Genomic DNA, 16,999 nt, shown 5'->3' with positions numbered 1-16,999 from the left:
ATGTGTTTTCTTCACTTTAAAAACTATATTTACCATCAACAAGTAATAACTTTAAATTGACAAAGTTAACATATTGGTCTGTTGAAAAGTATTTAATTTTTTTGTTCATAAGAGTTTTATTAGATTTAAAAGTAAATAATGTGAAGTATATGTTTTTGTCCACACGAAAGAGTGGTTATAAAAATATCTTATCTTATGAAGAATCATAAAAGATTAAGAAAAAAGATAAAGTGACTTTCTATCACTTTAATAAATGACTAAAGTCTATGTATATATTTTTCATTTATTTGGAATATCGTAATAGTAATTCCGATACTTCCAAGTGATGGAATTGTTTACTCGCTCATTTCTCCTTTCTCAAGAAAAGAAAAGAAAAAAACCAAGAAAACAAAATGTCCCAAGTGAGTGGATGAAGTGGTGGTGGGTGGAGGTGGTAGGCCTCGACACATGATATGATGGTGTAGGACCACAACCACTCGTTCTTTAGCATATGTGCTAAACAATTTTACTTGGTACAAATTCAAAATTTTTAATTTCAAATTTATTGATTATTAAAATTTTATTGGACTCTCTTATCCTAATTAATAGCATACATACAGAGATTTTGCATTTCCAACCACAATCCAATCCAATCCAAGTTTATTTTCTTGGGAATTTGAGCTTCAAATGGAGCAAAACATAAAGAGATTTAAGGTTTAATTGAAGGAATAGAACAAGTTGGGGATTAGGGTTCCAACCTTCTAGAATAATTAATTGTAGTCATATCTCTTGATTCAATTTTTAAGCATGGTGCGAATTAAAGCCATTACCGTTGCCATGTTTGATTCTCAAAAAAATATTTTTGTAACCTTTGGTTACCAACTCTAGTCTGTACGCAAATTATACGCCTAAAATATATAAGCTTAAGACATGTTGGGGATACGGAGACAAATTTTCTGTGAAACGATATAGGGGTATTTGGGGAATTTTATAATCCCTCTGTACGTGTAGGGTTAGCATTAATACAATGTTATACCTAATTTTGATTAACAGTGAATTTTAACCGCCACTTGCTCCAATGGACGTAGGCATTCCACTTAACCACGTTAAATCCTTATATTGTGTTTATTACTTTCATTTATCTATATGTGTTTCCATATTATTCATTGTAATTACTGCATTGCACAATCATTTCTGCATTCATTCCCACAACAAATTGCTTAATTTATTCACCCAAAATGTCCTCTATTCTGTAAAATGTATTTCTATTTTTATGCACTTATTTAATTATATCTCAATTCATCTTTTACGTTTGATTTCCTCACCTAAAATTAAATATTGTAATATTAATTAATAATAAAAGTTTTACAGCTAATGTTAAAATAATAATAAAGTAATAGTAATTTTTTTATAATTCCTTGAAAAATTTTAAAATAATAATAATAATAATTCCTCCTAGTCCTCCTATGGCAGCATTGTAATCATCATACCAAGGTTTCTACAATCGCGACCAGCACATACATTTCCAGTTTCTTCATAATAAGGCCCACCCATGCATGAATCCTCATGCAGAGCAGTGCTTAGAGTAGTTGTTTGGCAGCCAAGAAAAAATGAGGATTTGGCAAGAAAATAATAAATCATTATACGATTATCAGCCATTCACAGCATCAAATGCATAAATTAAATACCGTGAAAATGTTTGGGCATTATGAAACCATTATTATGGAAATCAAGCTGTTCATGAAAATTACATAAAAGGTTTAGATTGTCATGCTGCCCCTCAAGCACTGGATAGCAATGCAGAGCAGTCGTCAAATTGAGAGCACATTTTCCCACTTGGCGCAGGATTTGTTTTTTAACACTAGAACCTGTGCATGTGACAACAAAGCTTGCACATATATAATTACTTGCATCCCAGAAAGCATACCTACCTATCATCATCTCCTTCCAATTTCTTCCCACCATGACCTTCCAGTTTCTTCTCCCCAGTGGCTACCTTTCAAGCCTGCAAATTCCAAAAATAATACAAGCGTTTCTACCATATCACACACGGGGTTTGAGAAGAGATGGAGACTGAATTGATGAAATACATAGAAAACATTGAGATTTGACTCGAAAATTAAAAGGTTTTGGAGTGCGATTTAGGAACATGAGTAATGGTTTATTAATAGTGTTGGTAGCATGTTCCCTGATAGTCCAAGACAAGTAAAAGCATTAACTGATTTATCGGTTTGATTTTGCCCGTTAGTTTAAATTTTCAACCTTTTTTATTTGGATTTGGACGTGTGAATTTCAAGTTTAAAACTGTATCGAGTTTTATCCAAATCCATCCAAATCTAAATTTAAACCCAAAATCAATGATCCCAAAAGCAAGCGAATTGTTTTATTATGAATTCCTAACTTGAGTAAAATCCTAAATTTTTTTTTTTTTTTTCATATTCAACCATAAATTATTTATTGAGAAGGAGATTTTTATATTCAATGCAAATAAATTGATTATGCAAGATCCAAAACATGAAAATTCATGAACTTTTTGTCTTTAACTATAAAATTTTATCACTACAATGCTACAGAAAACAAGATTAATAATTTTCTAAAATCCCACTGTAGAGCTCAATGAATATTTGGAATAGAAATGGAGAAGGGATTTGAGAAAAAACAAATAAAAGTTTAAGTTTGGGAAAAAAAATTATATTTGCATACCTTTTGGGCGGTATAAGCTCAGTGTGGTTATTCTTCTGGTTCAAAGATGGATTTGCCATCCATTTCGACACGTGGAATGTACCGAATCTTGGACCAAAGTTGTCCTTTCTGCTTGGCCAGTTGTGGTTTTAGCAGACGACAATCGCTGATTAGCAAGCTGAGAAGCGAGCCGGGGAGCAAATGGTGGGGAATGGATGTGAGTTTAGGGCAAAAGCCGCTACGGCTGTTATACAAAATGAAAAAAAAAAAAAATTATTTTTTACTTTTTCTTCTCACTTTTAATTTTTTCCTTTTATAATATACAAAATTTAATATTTTTTAACTACAAGAGATGCTTTAAGTAACAATTGAAAATATTAGTAATTAAATATTTTTGTCATATATTTTTCAACTTCAATCTTCTTTTCTTTTATAATTATTGTATATTATATTTGTGATATCCCGTGAAAGAAAAGTTTAAAAGGATTAGATGTTACTATTCATATCAATAAGGTGTACATTTCTTTTCGAAAATCTTCCCATAAGAATTCCGTAATTAAGCGTACTTGACTTAGAGTAATCTTAAGATGAGTGATCTCCTAGGAAATCTTCTCAGAAAAGTGTGTGAGTGGAGACAAAACACACTGAAAATGACAGGTAAAATTTTCTCAGAAAGTGTGTAAGTGGGGACAAAATACACTGAAAATGACACGTGTTGGTCTATGGGGTCAGTCATTAGTCCGACAAGGTCCGCCCCCCTGTTGTCTGATCTAAGTGAAAGATGAGAGACGCAGTGCTCCCTGACAGACCCAAATTGGGGCGTTACAATATTATTAGTATTTTTATATGTCCAATAGATTAACGAAGTGTATAATATATTGTGTTTTATAAATTAATTTAGTACAACATAGGAATTTACCATGCATAAGAGCAATCAAAAGCCATAAATCCACACATAATTCAAAAAACACTAAAAATCGTTTTAAGAAGCTTAAAAAGTTTAAAACATTTAAACACACTAAGATGTACAAGGGTTGTGCTTGTTTGAAAAAAATTCTTGACCGTGACACCCGTTTTCCGTTATATAATATTTGCTACTCTCGCTTCCAACTACACCCATTACCATTGCATTATGCTACCTTTAAAACTGTGTGACTAAGTAATAGCAAATTTTAGAAGAGTGCAATATTGCACAAATTCAATTTGCAAATGTAATTTTTTTAAATACTTTAAATTATGAAATTCTGGATCATTTAATTTTTATCATTCTACTATTTTTAGTTTCTCACTACTATGTTTTTATTTTTTCTATTTGAGTACATAAATAAATTTTCTAAGGATAATTTTCCTTTTTCGTATGGGTTTGCTTTTACTACGGGACCTCATTTTTCATAATTGAGATGATTGAATTTGTGAAAGTATTAAATCCATTTAGCTAAATTTGAATTTAAAGTTTATTGGATTTGAATAATTAAAATTTATCTAAATCCATCAATATCCAAATTTAATATTCAAAATTTATATTTCCAAACATAAAATTAGTGTATTTATTAATAAAAACAGGAACGGCTCTTCACAATATGGGGCCTTAGGTGAATGATTTTAATTAGGGGGCCTTAATATTTTGTTTAATTTTTTTTATTTAAAATTAATTTTTTTAACTTTTTGAGATGCAAAATCACTAATTAAAGTTTTATATTCAAGATTACATTGAGACTTCAAAAAGAAAAAATTAAATTACATTTACTTTACTTTTCAAAATATAATTTCATTTACTTTTGAGATAGTGAGAAAGTTAATGTATAGGAAGACATGACATCATAAATAATGTTAACATTAAAAAAAAATTGAGGGCCCCAACTTTTGAGATTGTGGGAAAATCAATATATGAGAAGAGATGACATAATAAATAATGTTAATATTAAAAAAAAAATTGGAGGTCCCAAAAATTTTGAGGCTCTAGGCAAACTGCTCAATGGCCTTATGGTTAAGTCGGCACTGAATAAAGATATGGAACAAATGCTGTAATAATTTATATTATTATTTTTACAAAGGTAATTATCAAGAAAGCACCCACAATATATATATATATATATATATATATATATATATATATATATATATATATGAAAGTCAAAATTTTTAATTTTATTAGCATATGTTCAAAATAAGAGATAAAATTACAAAAATAATTACTATAGGAAACACAATCTAATTTTGCCAATCCAATCCTTGAAAAGAGTCACACTTTAGGGTGTTGGTAAAACTCCTCATCACATCCTAATTAAATATTTTTTGCATACACCAAACGTTTTGTAAAACTTTCAACCCTACGATCTGCAAGCGCAATCATTAGACTCTTATTCATAAAATTATTTTGAAATTTTTTATACTTTGTCGATTTCCTTCTTATTTATTTGACCAATTTTGGTTCCCTATTTTATTATCAGTTTCTTTTTTAACATAAAATTGTTATTTTCACAGTGTTATTTTATTTGTCATTATCAATTGATTCATTTATTAGACTTAAAAGTAAATAATTTGAAGTATACATTTCTGTCCACACGAAAGAGCAAATACAAAAATATCTCATCTTATGAAGAATCATAAAAGATTAAGAAAAAAGATAAAGTGACTCTATCACTTTACTAAATGACTAAAGTCTATGCATACGGTTTTTTTTTTTTGGAATACTGTAGTAATAATCCAGATGCTTTCAAGTGATGAAATTGTTTACTTGCTTCTTTCTCCTTTCTCCTTTCTAAAACAAGTGAGAGAGAGAAAAAAAAAAACAACGAAACAAAAAGTTCTAGTCATGGATGAAGTCGTGGTGGGTTGACGTGGTAGGCCCGACCCACGCATGGACGTGGTAGGCCCAACCCATGCATGATATGATATGTAGGACCACAACCACTTGTTCTTTAGCATGTGTGTGTGCCTAAACAATTTTACTTAGTACAAATTCAAAATTTTAACTTTCAAACTTATCTATTATTAAAATTTTATTGGGCTCTCTTGTCCTAATTAATAGCATACATAAAAGATTTTGCTTCTCCAACCACAACACAATCCCCAAGTTGATTTTTTTTTATGTTTTATTAAAAGAATAGAGCAAGTTGTGGATTAGGGTTCGAACCTTCTTGAGTAATTAATTGTAGTCATATCTCTTGATTCAAATTTTAAGCTTGGTGCAAATTAGAGTCATTACTGTTGCCATGTTTGATTTTCAAGAAAAAAATTTAGTATCCTTTGGTCATCATCTTTGGTCCGTGCGCAAATTATATGCCTAAAATATGTAAGCTTAAGACCCATCTAGTTATGAAAAAAACAAAATTTATTTTAATTGTATTTATTAAAAAAATTAGAAAAAATAGCTAATTTTTTATTTTTTAAATATTTGTATAAAATAAATTCATAAAAAAAAACAGTTTGAACATTATTTTCTTGTAAAAATAAGGTTTTTTTATTTTAAAATTTTTGATAATTGCGAAAATATCACCTTACTTTTTAAGTTTTAATATTTATCCAAAAAAAATTGAAAACATCTTTTTAAATATTTTTAAGATGTCTAACTCTTAATTTGGGTGTAGAAGCGTGGAATTCAAATCTTGAATTAAACTTGTGTGATTATGCATAAAATTTTTTCTACATCCATACAGATCAAATTCAAACCCTAAAATTGATGATCTTAAATATTATCTTATATAATTTTTGAAGATTTCAAAAATAAATTAATATGACTCTGACTTTGGTTTGAATTTTCTCAAAGTTCAGCCCAACGCAAACAGCCCTAGCAAAATCCCAAGGGAAACAGTATTAATAATCAGTTTCAAAATTTGCGCAACAATTTTGTATCTTTCCACAATATGACACCAGATTACTAATTTTAAAACTTTCCGCTGCCAGAGGATTTGATGCACGCTGATAAACATACAAGTTATACTGAATCTAGCATGAGAATTGAACAAATTCATATTATTTGCCTTCTTTTGGCAGCTGAATTATAAACACTGATAATTGTTGGCATCACATATGCCAACACAAAATTAACCAGCAGTGGGTAAAGGGCATCCCCGGCCCTAAGGCTTCTCGCTTTGTGAAGGTAAGGAGAGAGTCATGACAGTGTACGTAGTCTTACTCCTAATTTTATGCAGAGAAGTTGTTTCCTTGGACTCGAACCCACAACCAACCAATCACAAAGGAGCAACCTGTTGAGCTGCGCACAGTATGGGGAGGCGGCAGCACCTCCCCCGCGGCTTACGTTAAAATGGAGACCTGCAATAAATGGAGACCAGTAGCCCTCCACCAACCTTGCCTACCATGGCTGACATTAAACCACCAACATGCTTTGAATTTTACCCCCTATCCATGTATATTTATATGTGATGTGTGTGTGTGTAATCGGTGTGCAGAGAGAGCAGAGTTGCGTGCATGACTGTGTGAGGCAGAACAGAGTGTTGTGAGAGAGAGAGTTGAGTTGAAGGCAGTAGCCTCCTCCTCCTTGTATTATTCTCCTAGTTATGGTGAACTGGTGTGTGCTCCGTGGACGTAGGTCGATTCAACCGAATCACGTAAATCCGGTGTTCCATTCATGTCTATTCATTTTTCTCGTGTGTTATTCTTGCTTCTAAATCCACCCCAACAATTGGTATCAGAGCGAGGTTGGAGCAAAATCGTTAGATCGAAGAAAAAAAATCCCAGATTGGAGCCTCTATCCAGTAGCCCAAAACTCAGTTTTGAGCCAACCATCGTGCTCCTCTCATCGAGGCGAAGCCAAAGGTGGTAATTGAAGCTCGAACGGAGCTCAAAAGGGGCCACACGTGCCGCCAACACCCAGGTGACGTTCCCACGTGCCCTTATGCGCCCTCATGTGGTGGCAAGTGATCAGCAGGTCATCTCACGTGCTCCTATGCGCCGGCCACGTTAGCTGAGTCCTGCAACACGTTAGTAGCTGAGTCTGCAGTCCACGTCAGCCGCCACGTCATCCGGCCCACACTACGTCAGTTGCCACGTTAGCAGTTGGTACCCACAATGATACGCATGCACGTGGGCCCCACCCGTGCCATGTCAACAAAAGTCGTCATTAACGCCGTCAAGAATATTCCATCAGTTAGAGGAATATTCCATTATATTTGACTAGGTTTTACCAGAACTTTGACCGGGTTTTTCAGAACAATTTCGAATTTGTTTTTAAACGAATTGAACCATTTCTAAGGTTTTCAACCATTTCGGATCCAACCGTGCTGTCTATTTGGGTTAATTCCGTCTTTAGATCAATGAATTGAGATGTCGAGCGGAAAGAGCTCACAAATCGAGATGTTTGATGACACGAATTTTGGTTTCTAGAAAATGCAGATTAAGGACTACTTGTTTGGTAAGGAGAGTTGCACTTACCATTGAAGGAGAAGCTAGAATCCATGAAGGAGAGCGAGTAAGAGTTGCTTGACCGAAAAGTTCTCAGAGCTATTAGAATGACGTTGGCAAAGTCTATTGCTTTTAACATCAAGCACTTGACAACCACCAAGTCCCTTATGGATGTGCTATCCAATATGTACGAAAAACCATCAACCGCGAATAAGGTACAATTGATAAAAAGATTGTTTATCATGAGCATGTATGTAGGTGAAAGTTTTAGTAGACACCTAAATAATTTCAACAAGTTGTCAAATAAACTCACCTCGGTTGGAATTACATTTGATGGTGAGATACATGCCCTATTGATTCTTAGTCAACTGTCTGAGAGTTAGAAAGGCATTGTTACTGCGATCAGTAGCTCCATAGCAAAATCGAAGCTGAAGTACGATGAGGTCATCAGCATGATTTTGACGGAAGAGATGAGAATACAGTCGAACAATGCCTCCACTTCAAGTTTAGGCTTGAACATGGAAAACCCAGGAAAAGGAAGTGGGCATAGACGATCAAACAATCGTGGCAGATCTAGGACCAAGCGGTCTAGATGCAGAAATCCTAGAGGTTCCTAAGGCACAAAAAACATTGAGTGCTAGAATTGTCGAAAGGCCGGGCATTTTAGAAACTAGTGCAAAGTTCCGAGAAAGGAATCTAAGGCAAAGATAGAAGCAAATCTCACCTTTTCCTTAAGAGAAAAAGATGCATTGATATATTCTTTGGAGAGCAAGCAAGAGTCTTGGGTCTTAAACTCCGAAGACTCATTTTATGCCACTTGTAGCAGAGACTGCCTAAAGGAGTACACACCATGTAATTTCGATAAGGTGTACCTTGGCGACAATCATCCTTACGACATAACCGGCAAGGGAGTTGTGAATATCAAGATAAATGGGTCAGTATGGAAGCTGAAGGATGTCAGATATCTAGACCTAAGAAAGAACTTGATCTCGTTTGGTCAACTGGCAGATGAGGGATACACAACGACATTCATTGGCGATGAATGGAAGGTTTCAAAGTGTGTACTAGCAATTGCACGAGGTAAGAAAAGCGGAACACTTTACCTAACCTCCAATGCCTCCAGATCTATTCCAGTTGCTACAAGAAATGACGACAGTAACATCTAGCAAGAACGACTCGGTCGCTTGAGCGAGTAAGGACTCAGGGTGATGCACTCAACTGGAAAATTGAGTGGTCTACAGTCGATCAAGATTGACATGTGTGAGGATTGCATATTCAGGAAACAGAAGAAAGTCAGTTTTTAGACAAACACTTGTACCCAAAAGAAGAAGAGACTAGAACTAGTCCACTCAGATGTATAGGGACCGACACCCGCCTCATCCATAGGCGAAAGGAATTACTTCACATTCATTGAAAATCATTCTCAGAAGGTATGGGTTTACTTTCTGAAGTATAAGTCGGAATTCTTTGATGCTTTCAGGGTATGGAAAGCTATGGTTAGAAGCGAAACTAGTTTAAGAATTAAGAAGCTGAAAACCGATAACGGTGGTGAGTATGAAGACACCGGGTTCAAGACATTTTGCTATGAGGACGGTATCAAAATGGAAAAAACTGTGTCAGGTACGCCTCAACACAACAGCGTAGCTGAGTGGATGAACCGAACGTTGACTGAAAGAGTCAGAAGCATGCGTATACAGTCAAACTTACCATTGCAGTTCTGGGCAGAAGCAGTCGGCACAACAGCGTACTTGATTAACAGGGGTCCATCAGTACCATTGGACCACCGTATACCAGAAGAGGTATGGAACAGAAAAGATGTGACGACCCGAATAATAATAGTTTTTAAATGATAAAGAGGAAAGGAATTGGAAACAGTAACAGAAGGAGGAAGTCAACTTCGTCGACGAACGGACATTGCATTTTGGAAGGAAAACCCGAAGGGAAATTCAGTCTTCATCGACGAGGTCCAACATTAATTAATTTTTCAGGAGACCCTGAGTGACTGGCGGGTCGTGGCCGCTGTTGAGTTTACTAAGCTACCCCATTAGGAGGGTAAGCAATGTACTAGGATCAGAATTGTGTTGGTTATAGAATCCTAAATGTATTTTGAAATATTTTGGAAGAATGTAAATAAATACAGTATTTTGGGAATGTAGATAACTCCGGTATTATGCTTTATGGTTGGATGGTTGAGATATTATACTTGTTGCTGCTTAGATTTCTACTGTGATTGACTAAGTGTCCTCGCTACCCACAGGTTCGGGTTGAGAATGTTATTATTTATGTTTCATTTATGTTAAATTAATCAAGTCATTACATTTGGTATTAGAGCCAACACCCAGCTGGAAGTGTGATGAGATTCATATTGCCTAGGTTTGGAAATGTGGGTTCGCAACGAGGACGTTACGTTCTATTAGTGGGGGAGAATGTGATGCCCCATGGATGAAAGACTTAAAAGATTAGATGTTACTACCCATATCAACAAGGTGCACCGTTTTTTTCAGGAGTCCTCTCATAAGAACTGCATAGTTAAGCTTGCTTGCTTGGCTTGGAGCAATCTTGGGATGGGTGACCACCTGGGAAGTTTTCTCAGAAAGTGTGTGAGTAAGGACAAAACACACTAAAAAGGATACATGTTGGTTTGTGGAGCCAGTCATTAGTCTGATAAGGTCTGCCCCCTTATTGTCTGGTCCATGTAGAGGATGAGAGATGCAGTGCTCCCTGGCAAACCCAGGTTGGGGCGTTACAAATACTATGTTTGGTACACTATTCCCCACCGTAACTGGAGAGTTACCTTGTGTAGTCTCATTTCTCACTAGGTTTCCCAAAATTGTCTCAACCTCCACCTATTGTTAAGTACCACTGGTTTTCTCTTCGAATCGTGACTCCTTGCGTATTGTTTTCTTCATCATAGCAAGTTCATCAAAAGTCACATGTAGTGGCCCGGGAGAAATTATGGTATTTTAAATAATAAAAGAGAGGGAGGAAATAGAAATTGGAAAGGAAAAGAAAGGGGCAGCAAGTCTCGTCGACGAATGCTTCGTATTTGTCGACGAAGTTATAATTGGGCTCGTCGACGAGAAAATACCAAAAATGGGGTTTTGGGAGATTCTAAATTTCGTCGACAAGGGGAGAGTTCGTCGACGAGTCTTCTTCATGACCTTGTCGATGAGGTGACATGGCTCGTCGACGAAGGCCACAGTATAAATAGTTCCAAAAGCAAAATTTTCACAGAAACTTGGCGCAAAATTCCTCTCTCTCCCTCCCTTCGGTTTTCCACTCTTCTCTCTTCATTTTTGGGCCAAATTTTCATTGGTTCGACAATTTGAAGCCACCAAAACATTCCTAGGGAAGTTCTCTGCATATTTGCTGGAGTGGGTCGAGTTGGAAATTCATCCCAAATTTACGGTAAGGCTTTCTACTCAATATTTGGCCTTACCATAGTTGTAAGAAATGTTATATACGATAAAATACTGAAGTTTAGTTCTGGGAGTTGTCACTTTCAGGGTATTGATCAGGAAACCCTATGGGTGTTAGACCGGCTATTTATAGGGGCTTTTCTCAGTTGCCAGATAAGGGGATAAACTAAACTAGTTATTTTATGAAAATGTATGTATGTTATTATAGCATCTGATTTCAGGAAAATAAATATATTTATATATGATTAATGTTTGGGAAATACTGCTATAAAAGATCATATGTTTAAATATGTATGAAACCTATTCCGTGTGGCATGAGTAAAATTTATGGTAAAATACTATTTTCTGGGAAATGTGAAATGATATGGAATTTGTTATGAATTTGATTTGTCGATGTACGGGCCGTGCTATTGATATGATTTGCCAACGTACGAGTCGTGCTATGGATATGATTTGACGGCATATGGGTCGTGCTATGGATACAATTTGTCGGCGCACAGGTTGAACTATGGTAAAATGTAAAATACCGGCGTACGGGCCGATGATTTTTATGATGCTATATATATGCAAAATGATGAGATAATATTGATTTGGCAATGAATAGTATAAAATATCCATGTATCACAGTTTCATTACATGCTATATGTTATCAGAACCTGGTTAGTTTGGTCTAGGCTAACACTTGCACGGTACCACTGCTATGTTTTCGTGATCATCACGATATTGTGTTAACGCTGTTGTACAAAGTAGCGTGAGGATGGATGGTCGATGTGGTTTTAAGAAGTGTGAGCGCTCCTGGTGTACGAACCAGGTCTGGCAGACCCATCGGACTTACAAACTGTACTTTTGACTTGGCAATGGTCGGTCAACCATTGTCAAGTCCCTCCTTCAGGCCACACAACCCAGTCATGTGAGGGTAATACATGACATTAGCCAGCTAACCTACCAGGGTTGTTTTCGTATTATTATCATTATTATATGAGATGAGTTATGTTTATGAAAATGCAGTATGTTCTGTCATGCTATGATGATATATGTTTTTCCAGATATAACATAACAGTTTACTAAATATGTTTATGTATAGTTATGTATAACACGAAATACTCATGTTGCCACACACTAGTATTAGTTTATTTTCCCTTACTGAGAGGTGTCTCACCCTAAAAATTTATAAACTTTTCAAGAGCCCCTGATAGGAGAGCTGATAAAGTTCCACTGAGGTAGATATAGCTGACCTGCCCTTTCTGAAGGGTAAGTCGTTTGCTAGGGTCCGTTGGATTTTTGGGTATCAACCCTAGGGCTGGTTTTTGGTTATTTTGGGATGTGTATTATGGATGCAGTAAACTCTGGTATTGTAATAAATGATATTAAGATATGTACATGGTTTTATGATTTTCTGCTACTTAGGCTTCCGTATTGTGTTTCTATTGTATCCCTGGTACCCACAGGTTCAGGTTGATCATGATTGGCTAGATTTATTATGTTGATTCTATTATCATGGAAAAAAATAATATGGAAAATAAGCAGGCTATTACATCACATCCCTGCTTAAAATCATTTTTTTCATCTCTAGACACCAAAGACGATATCCTTTGACTCCTACACTTATTTCCAAAAATATTACTTTCTTGGCTCTTGGATCCAACTTAGATTCTTTAACATGATAATAAGTCTTAATACCAAATACATATAAAAAATCATAATCACTAGTAGGCTTTCCAAACCATACCTCATAGGGTTTTTTTCCTCCTATTGCAAATGATGGTAGACGATTGATGAGATGACACACATATCTAACAGCCTCAACCCAAAACCTTTTGTCTAACCCAGCATTAGACAACATACATCGAACTTTCTCCAGCAAAGTTCGATTCATGCACTCTGCCACCCCATTCTGCTGTGGTGTATCTCGAACTGTGAAGTGTCGAGCAATACCTTCATCCTGACATACCTTCATAAACGGGTAACTCGTGTATTCACCACCATTATTTGATCTGAGCCGTTTAATCTTTCTGCCAATTTGAGTTTCAACTAATTTTTTCCATTTAAAGAAAATATCATACACTTCATTTTTATGCTTCATAGAATACACCCAAACTTTTCTAGAAAAATCATCAATAAAAGTGACAAAATAATGCATACCACCCAACGAAGCTATTTTTGTGGGCCCCCATACATTTGTATGGATGTAGTCTAAAATACCTTCAGTCTGGTGGATTACAGTGCCAAATTTCACTATAGTCTGTTTTTCCCAGAATGTAATGCTCACAAAATTCAAGTTTGCACACCTTTGCACCCTTTAACAAACCTCGCTTAACTAATTATTGCAAAGATTTTTCTCTTGCATGTACTAACCGCATATGACATAATCTGGTTGTATCTAAACCTACATCTTTCTTAGAAACAACAGATGCTGAGCCAATAAATGTACTACCTTGTAAATAATACAAGTTATTTTTCTTTATTCCTTTTATCACCACCAGTACACCTGATTTAATCTTAAGGTTCCATCTTTCAAAGTGATAGTGAACCCTTTAGATTCTAAGGCATCCAATGAAATCAGATTCTTCTTTAAGTTTAGAACATACCTAACATCAGTCAATGTCTTAATAGTTCCATCTTGACATTTCAACTGTATTGATCCTATTCCAGTTGTTTTACAAGTATTATCATTTCCCATAAAAATAACCCCATCATCTAATTCTTCAAAATTAGAAAATCATTCCCTATTGGGACACATATGATAGGAACAACCAAAATCCAAAATTTACTCACCAAAATAATGTGACGAAGATGTTCCAATAAGAGAAAAATCTGACTCACTTCCATCATCATTGGCTATATTGGCATTAGAATGTGCTTTGCCTTTATTCTTCTGCTGTAATTTAGGGCAATCTTTCTTCCAATGCCCTCTCTCACGACAAAAGGTGCATTCATCTTTAGCAGGTTTCCCATAAGATTTACTCCTCCTTCCAAGCATACGACTCTGAGAACGTCCCCTTATTGTTAGTGTTTCTGTTGTTTCCTTATGGACCCTCTGATCCTTCTTTCTGCATTCAATACTGATCAATGCAGTACAAACAACATCATAAGTAACTTTATCTTTCCCATACAATAAAGTGGTGGTCAGATGTTCATAATCATCACGGAGAGAATTCAGTAACAATATGACTTTATCCTCATCTTTCACCTTTTTCATCCAAATTTAACAAATCGGCCAAAAATTTATTGAAAACATTTATGTGGTCATTAATCTAAATACCTGGTTGATACGGGAAGCGAAATAATAGGATCTTACCAAAATAGAGCAACCATACCACTATGCGCATCCAGGTTTCAAGAAAAAAGAAGTAAAGAACCATGGAGAAAAAAGGGATAAAGGGGCCAAAGCTTTACAGATATAGGGGTTATTTGGTATTGTGCATCTGGTCAGCGGTTACTGTTACTGTTGGTAGTTGCTGTTAAGATTACATTTGCAGTTGTCATAATCTTTAGCCTGTGGTTGAAAAAAGAACAATTTAGCATTTGCTAACCACTAAGGATTACCAAATGCACAAACTGCTAAAATTGATGGCAACCCCCAAAAGCTTTTCAAGCTGCAGAACCCTACACACAAATAATGGGAAAAGCAACTTCCGGGTCATAAATATGAGGACAATCTACTTCAATGCAAAATTCACGGGAGATGTTGTATGAAGAATTCAGTCACGTCCATCAATTACAGAATCAAAGGAGTTTTCCTCTAGTAAGTCTGCTTGGAACAAATGGAGTTTTTCTTTAGCTCAATCCAGTGAGAGCAAGTGTTCTGTCTTCTTCGGATCATCTGCTGCATGAATCAAAGAAAATAGTAAATTTAAGAAGTAAAGAGAAGAATAAATTCTTAGTTCAATGTGTCCAAACTTGCTGTGGCTGGAAGGTGTTGCTTGTAACCTCGACCACCAAGAACAGCTAGCCTACCAATGAAGCTAATTGTTGGGAATTCAATTAGTAGAAAAGACTTAGAATTGAAGCTCACTCCCATTTGGAATTTAGGAGCTTATGGGTAGGGATGCTGCTACTCTATTGTCATGCATAGCCTATCGTCTAAGATTAAAAGTAAAATAAAATATAGTAAAAGAGTTTGTGTTGAGCTGGTACTAGAAGCAGATTCAAACAGATAGGGCCTTGGTTTTTATTAATTGGGAGACTTGGGCTTGTGCTATATAAAAGGAGTAGCCCATCATCCTTCCCATCCCCCTCTCAATCCTATAGGTTTAAGTCCTAAAGTGAATGTCTTGTGCTAAAACAATTAGCCTGTCTTCTAGGGATTGAGGGCTGCTTGACAACAACAAAGGAAGAAGGGGACAAGAGACAGAACCCTACTACTATAGCAACAACTATGGCTCTAATTGATTATACAGACATTATATTTTTGCACTAAATCATTGTTTACTTAACGTTTCAAAAGTTTATTTCAAACATGTCATGTAACCTAAATATGCAAAAGAACAAAAAAAATCAGCATCTTGTAAATAAAGGTAACATAAAATTATTTTCATCTTATATACTTACAATCATATTTATGACAAAGAACCATCAACTATTATGTTTTGTTAAAATGTTGAAAGTTTCATTATTGATAACGGAAAATAACTTCATTGTGAAAAAAAAAAAAAAGGTCATTTTCCAACGTATATGATGGAAAATGGTTTCTTATAGAAAGCATTCACAGGAAAAAAAATATATCTTCAGATTCATTCGTTTCCCACCAATGTGTAGGATGGTAGTTGGTATTTTAAATTTAATGCATAAACTAATAACTTAAATTTTTAAGTAAAGTGATAATGTATTTGAGCCGACTAAGAGATCATGGGTTCTAGTTTTTTTTTTTTTCGTGCGGAGGAGTGGTAAAAATTTGATATACATCGGTAACCGCTTAAACTTTGGACCTTCTATGCAGCACCAAACCAAAGGAGGACCCGGCCAGCTTCCTTCATCACAAGCCAAGGATTGACAATTGTGCAAAATCAAACACCTTTCATTAAGTCATTAACAAAGAATTCATTGTCTTATATATATGTATATATAATTTTTGGACTTTCAGCCCACGCTCACCAAAATGTAGATCCCTCACTTCTCACCATGGGATAGTGATTAGTGAGCCCTGATCTTTCCGTCTGAATTTTTTTTTTTTTAAAGGGAAAAAAACTTATTATATTTAAAATATTTGAATCCTATGTGTTGGAGAGAATTTGAATTTGACTTTATATAATAAATTTGAATAAGATGTAATATAAAATTATATTAAAATTTATTTGAGTTTTCTCAAATCCTAATTCAATGTCTAAAAAAATTCATGCTTGCAAATGCAATAGAAGGTTATTTAAAATTTACAAATTTTAAAACATACTTCTACTATAATTTTTAATGAAAATTAAGGGTACGTAGAAATCCTAATCCTTATTTTAAATTTAAAATGTTAATTTCTAAAAATTTGGAGCATAAATTCACATTTTAATAGATTAATTTATTTATTAGCTATATGCATGTGTATAATATGCTAAATAGTAATAAAG

At 34.9% G+C, this 16,999-nt stretch overlaps 1 protein-coding gene across 1 annotated transcript; it reads left to right on the top strand.

Annotated features, from left to right (window-relative positions):
• Nucleotides 1–8,132: 8,132 nt before the first annotated feature.
• Nucleotides 8,133–14,932, top strand: LOC131163589 (uncharacterized). The gene is made up of 4 exons (XM_058120178.1): nucleotides 8,133–8,240; nucleotides 8,409–8,611; nucleotides 9,506–9,824; nucleotides 14,924–14,932. The coding sequence occupies exons 1-4, from the start codon at nucleotides 8,133–8,135 to the stop codon at nucleotides 14,930–14,932; spliced, it is 639 nt and encodes a 212-aa protein (XP_057976161.1).
• The last annotated feature ends 2,067 nt before the right edge of the window (nucleotides 14,933–16,999 follow it).

This window comes from Malania oleifera, chromosome 9 (genome assembly GCF_029873635.1).
Source record: "Malania oleifera isolate guangnan ecotype guangnan chromosome 9, ASM2987363v1, whole genome shotgun sequence".
NCBI lineage: Eukaryota > Viridiplantae > Streptophyta > Magnoliopsida > Santalales > Ximeniaceae > Malania > Malania oleifera.
Note: the sequence above shows the minus strand (reverse complement) of the source record. Positions and strands in the feature narration are given on the sequence as shown.

Bases quoted from the DNA above. Each gene is read 5' to 3' on its own strand.
- LOC131163589 (XM_058120178.1), top strand. From the start codon at position 8,133: ATGACGTTGGCAAAGTCTATTGCTTTTAACATCAAGCACTTGACAACC. The intron at 8,241-8,408 runs GTACAATTGATA...TCTGAGAGTTAG, and splicing joins AACCATCAACCGCGAATAAG to AAAGGCATTGTTACTGCGAT. The intron at 8,612-9,505 runs GTCTAGATGCAG...TGATGCTTTCAG, and splicing joins GGCAGATCTAGGACCAAGCG to GGTATGGAAAGCTATGGTTA.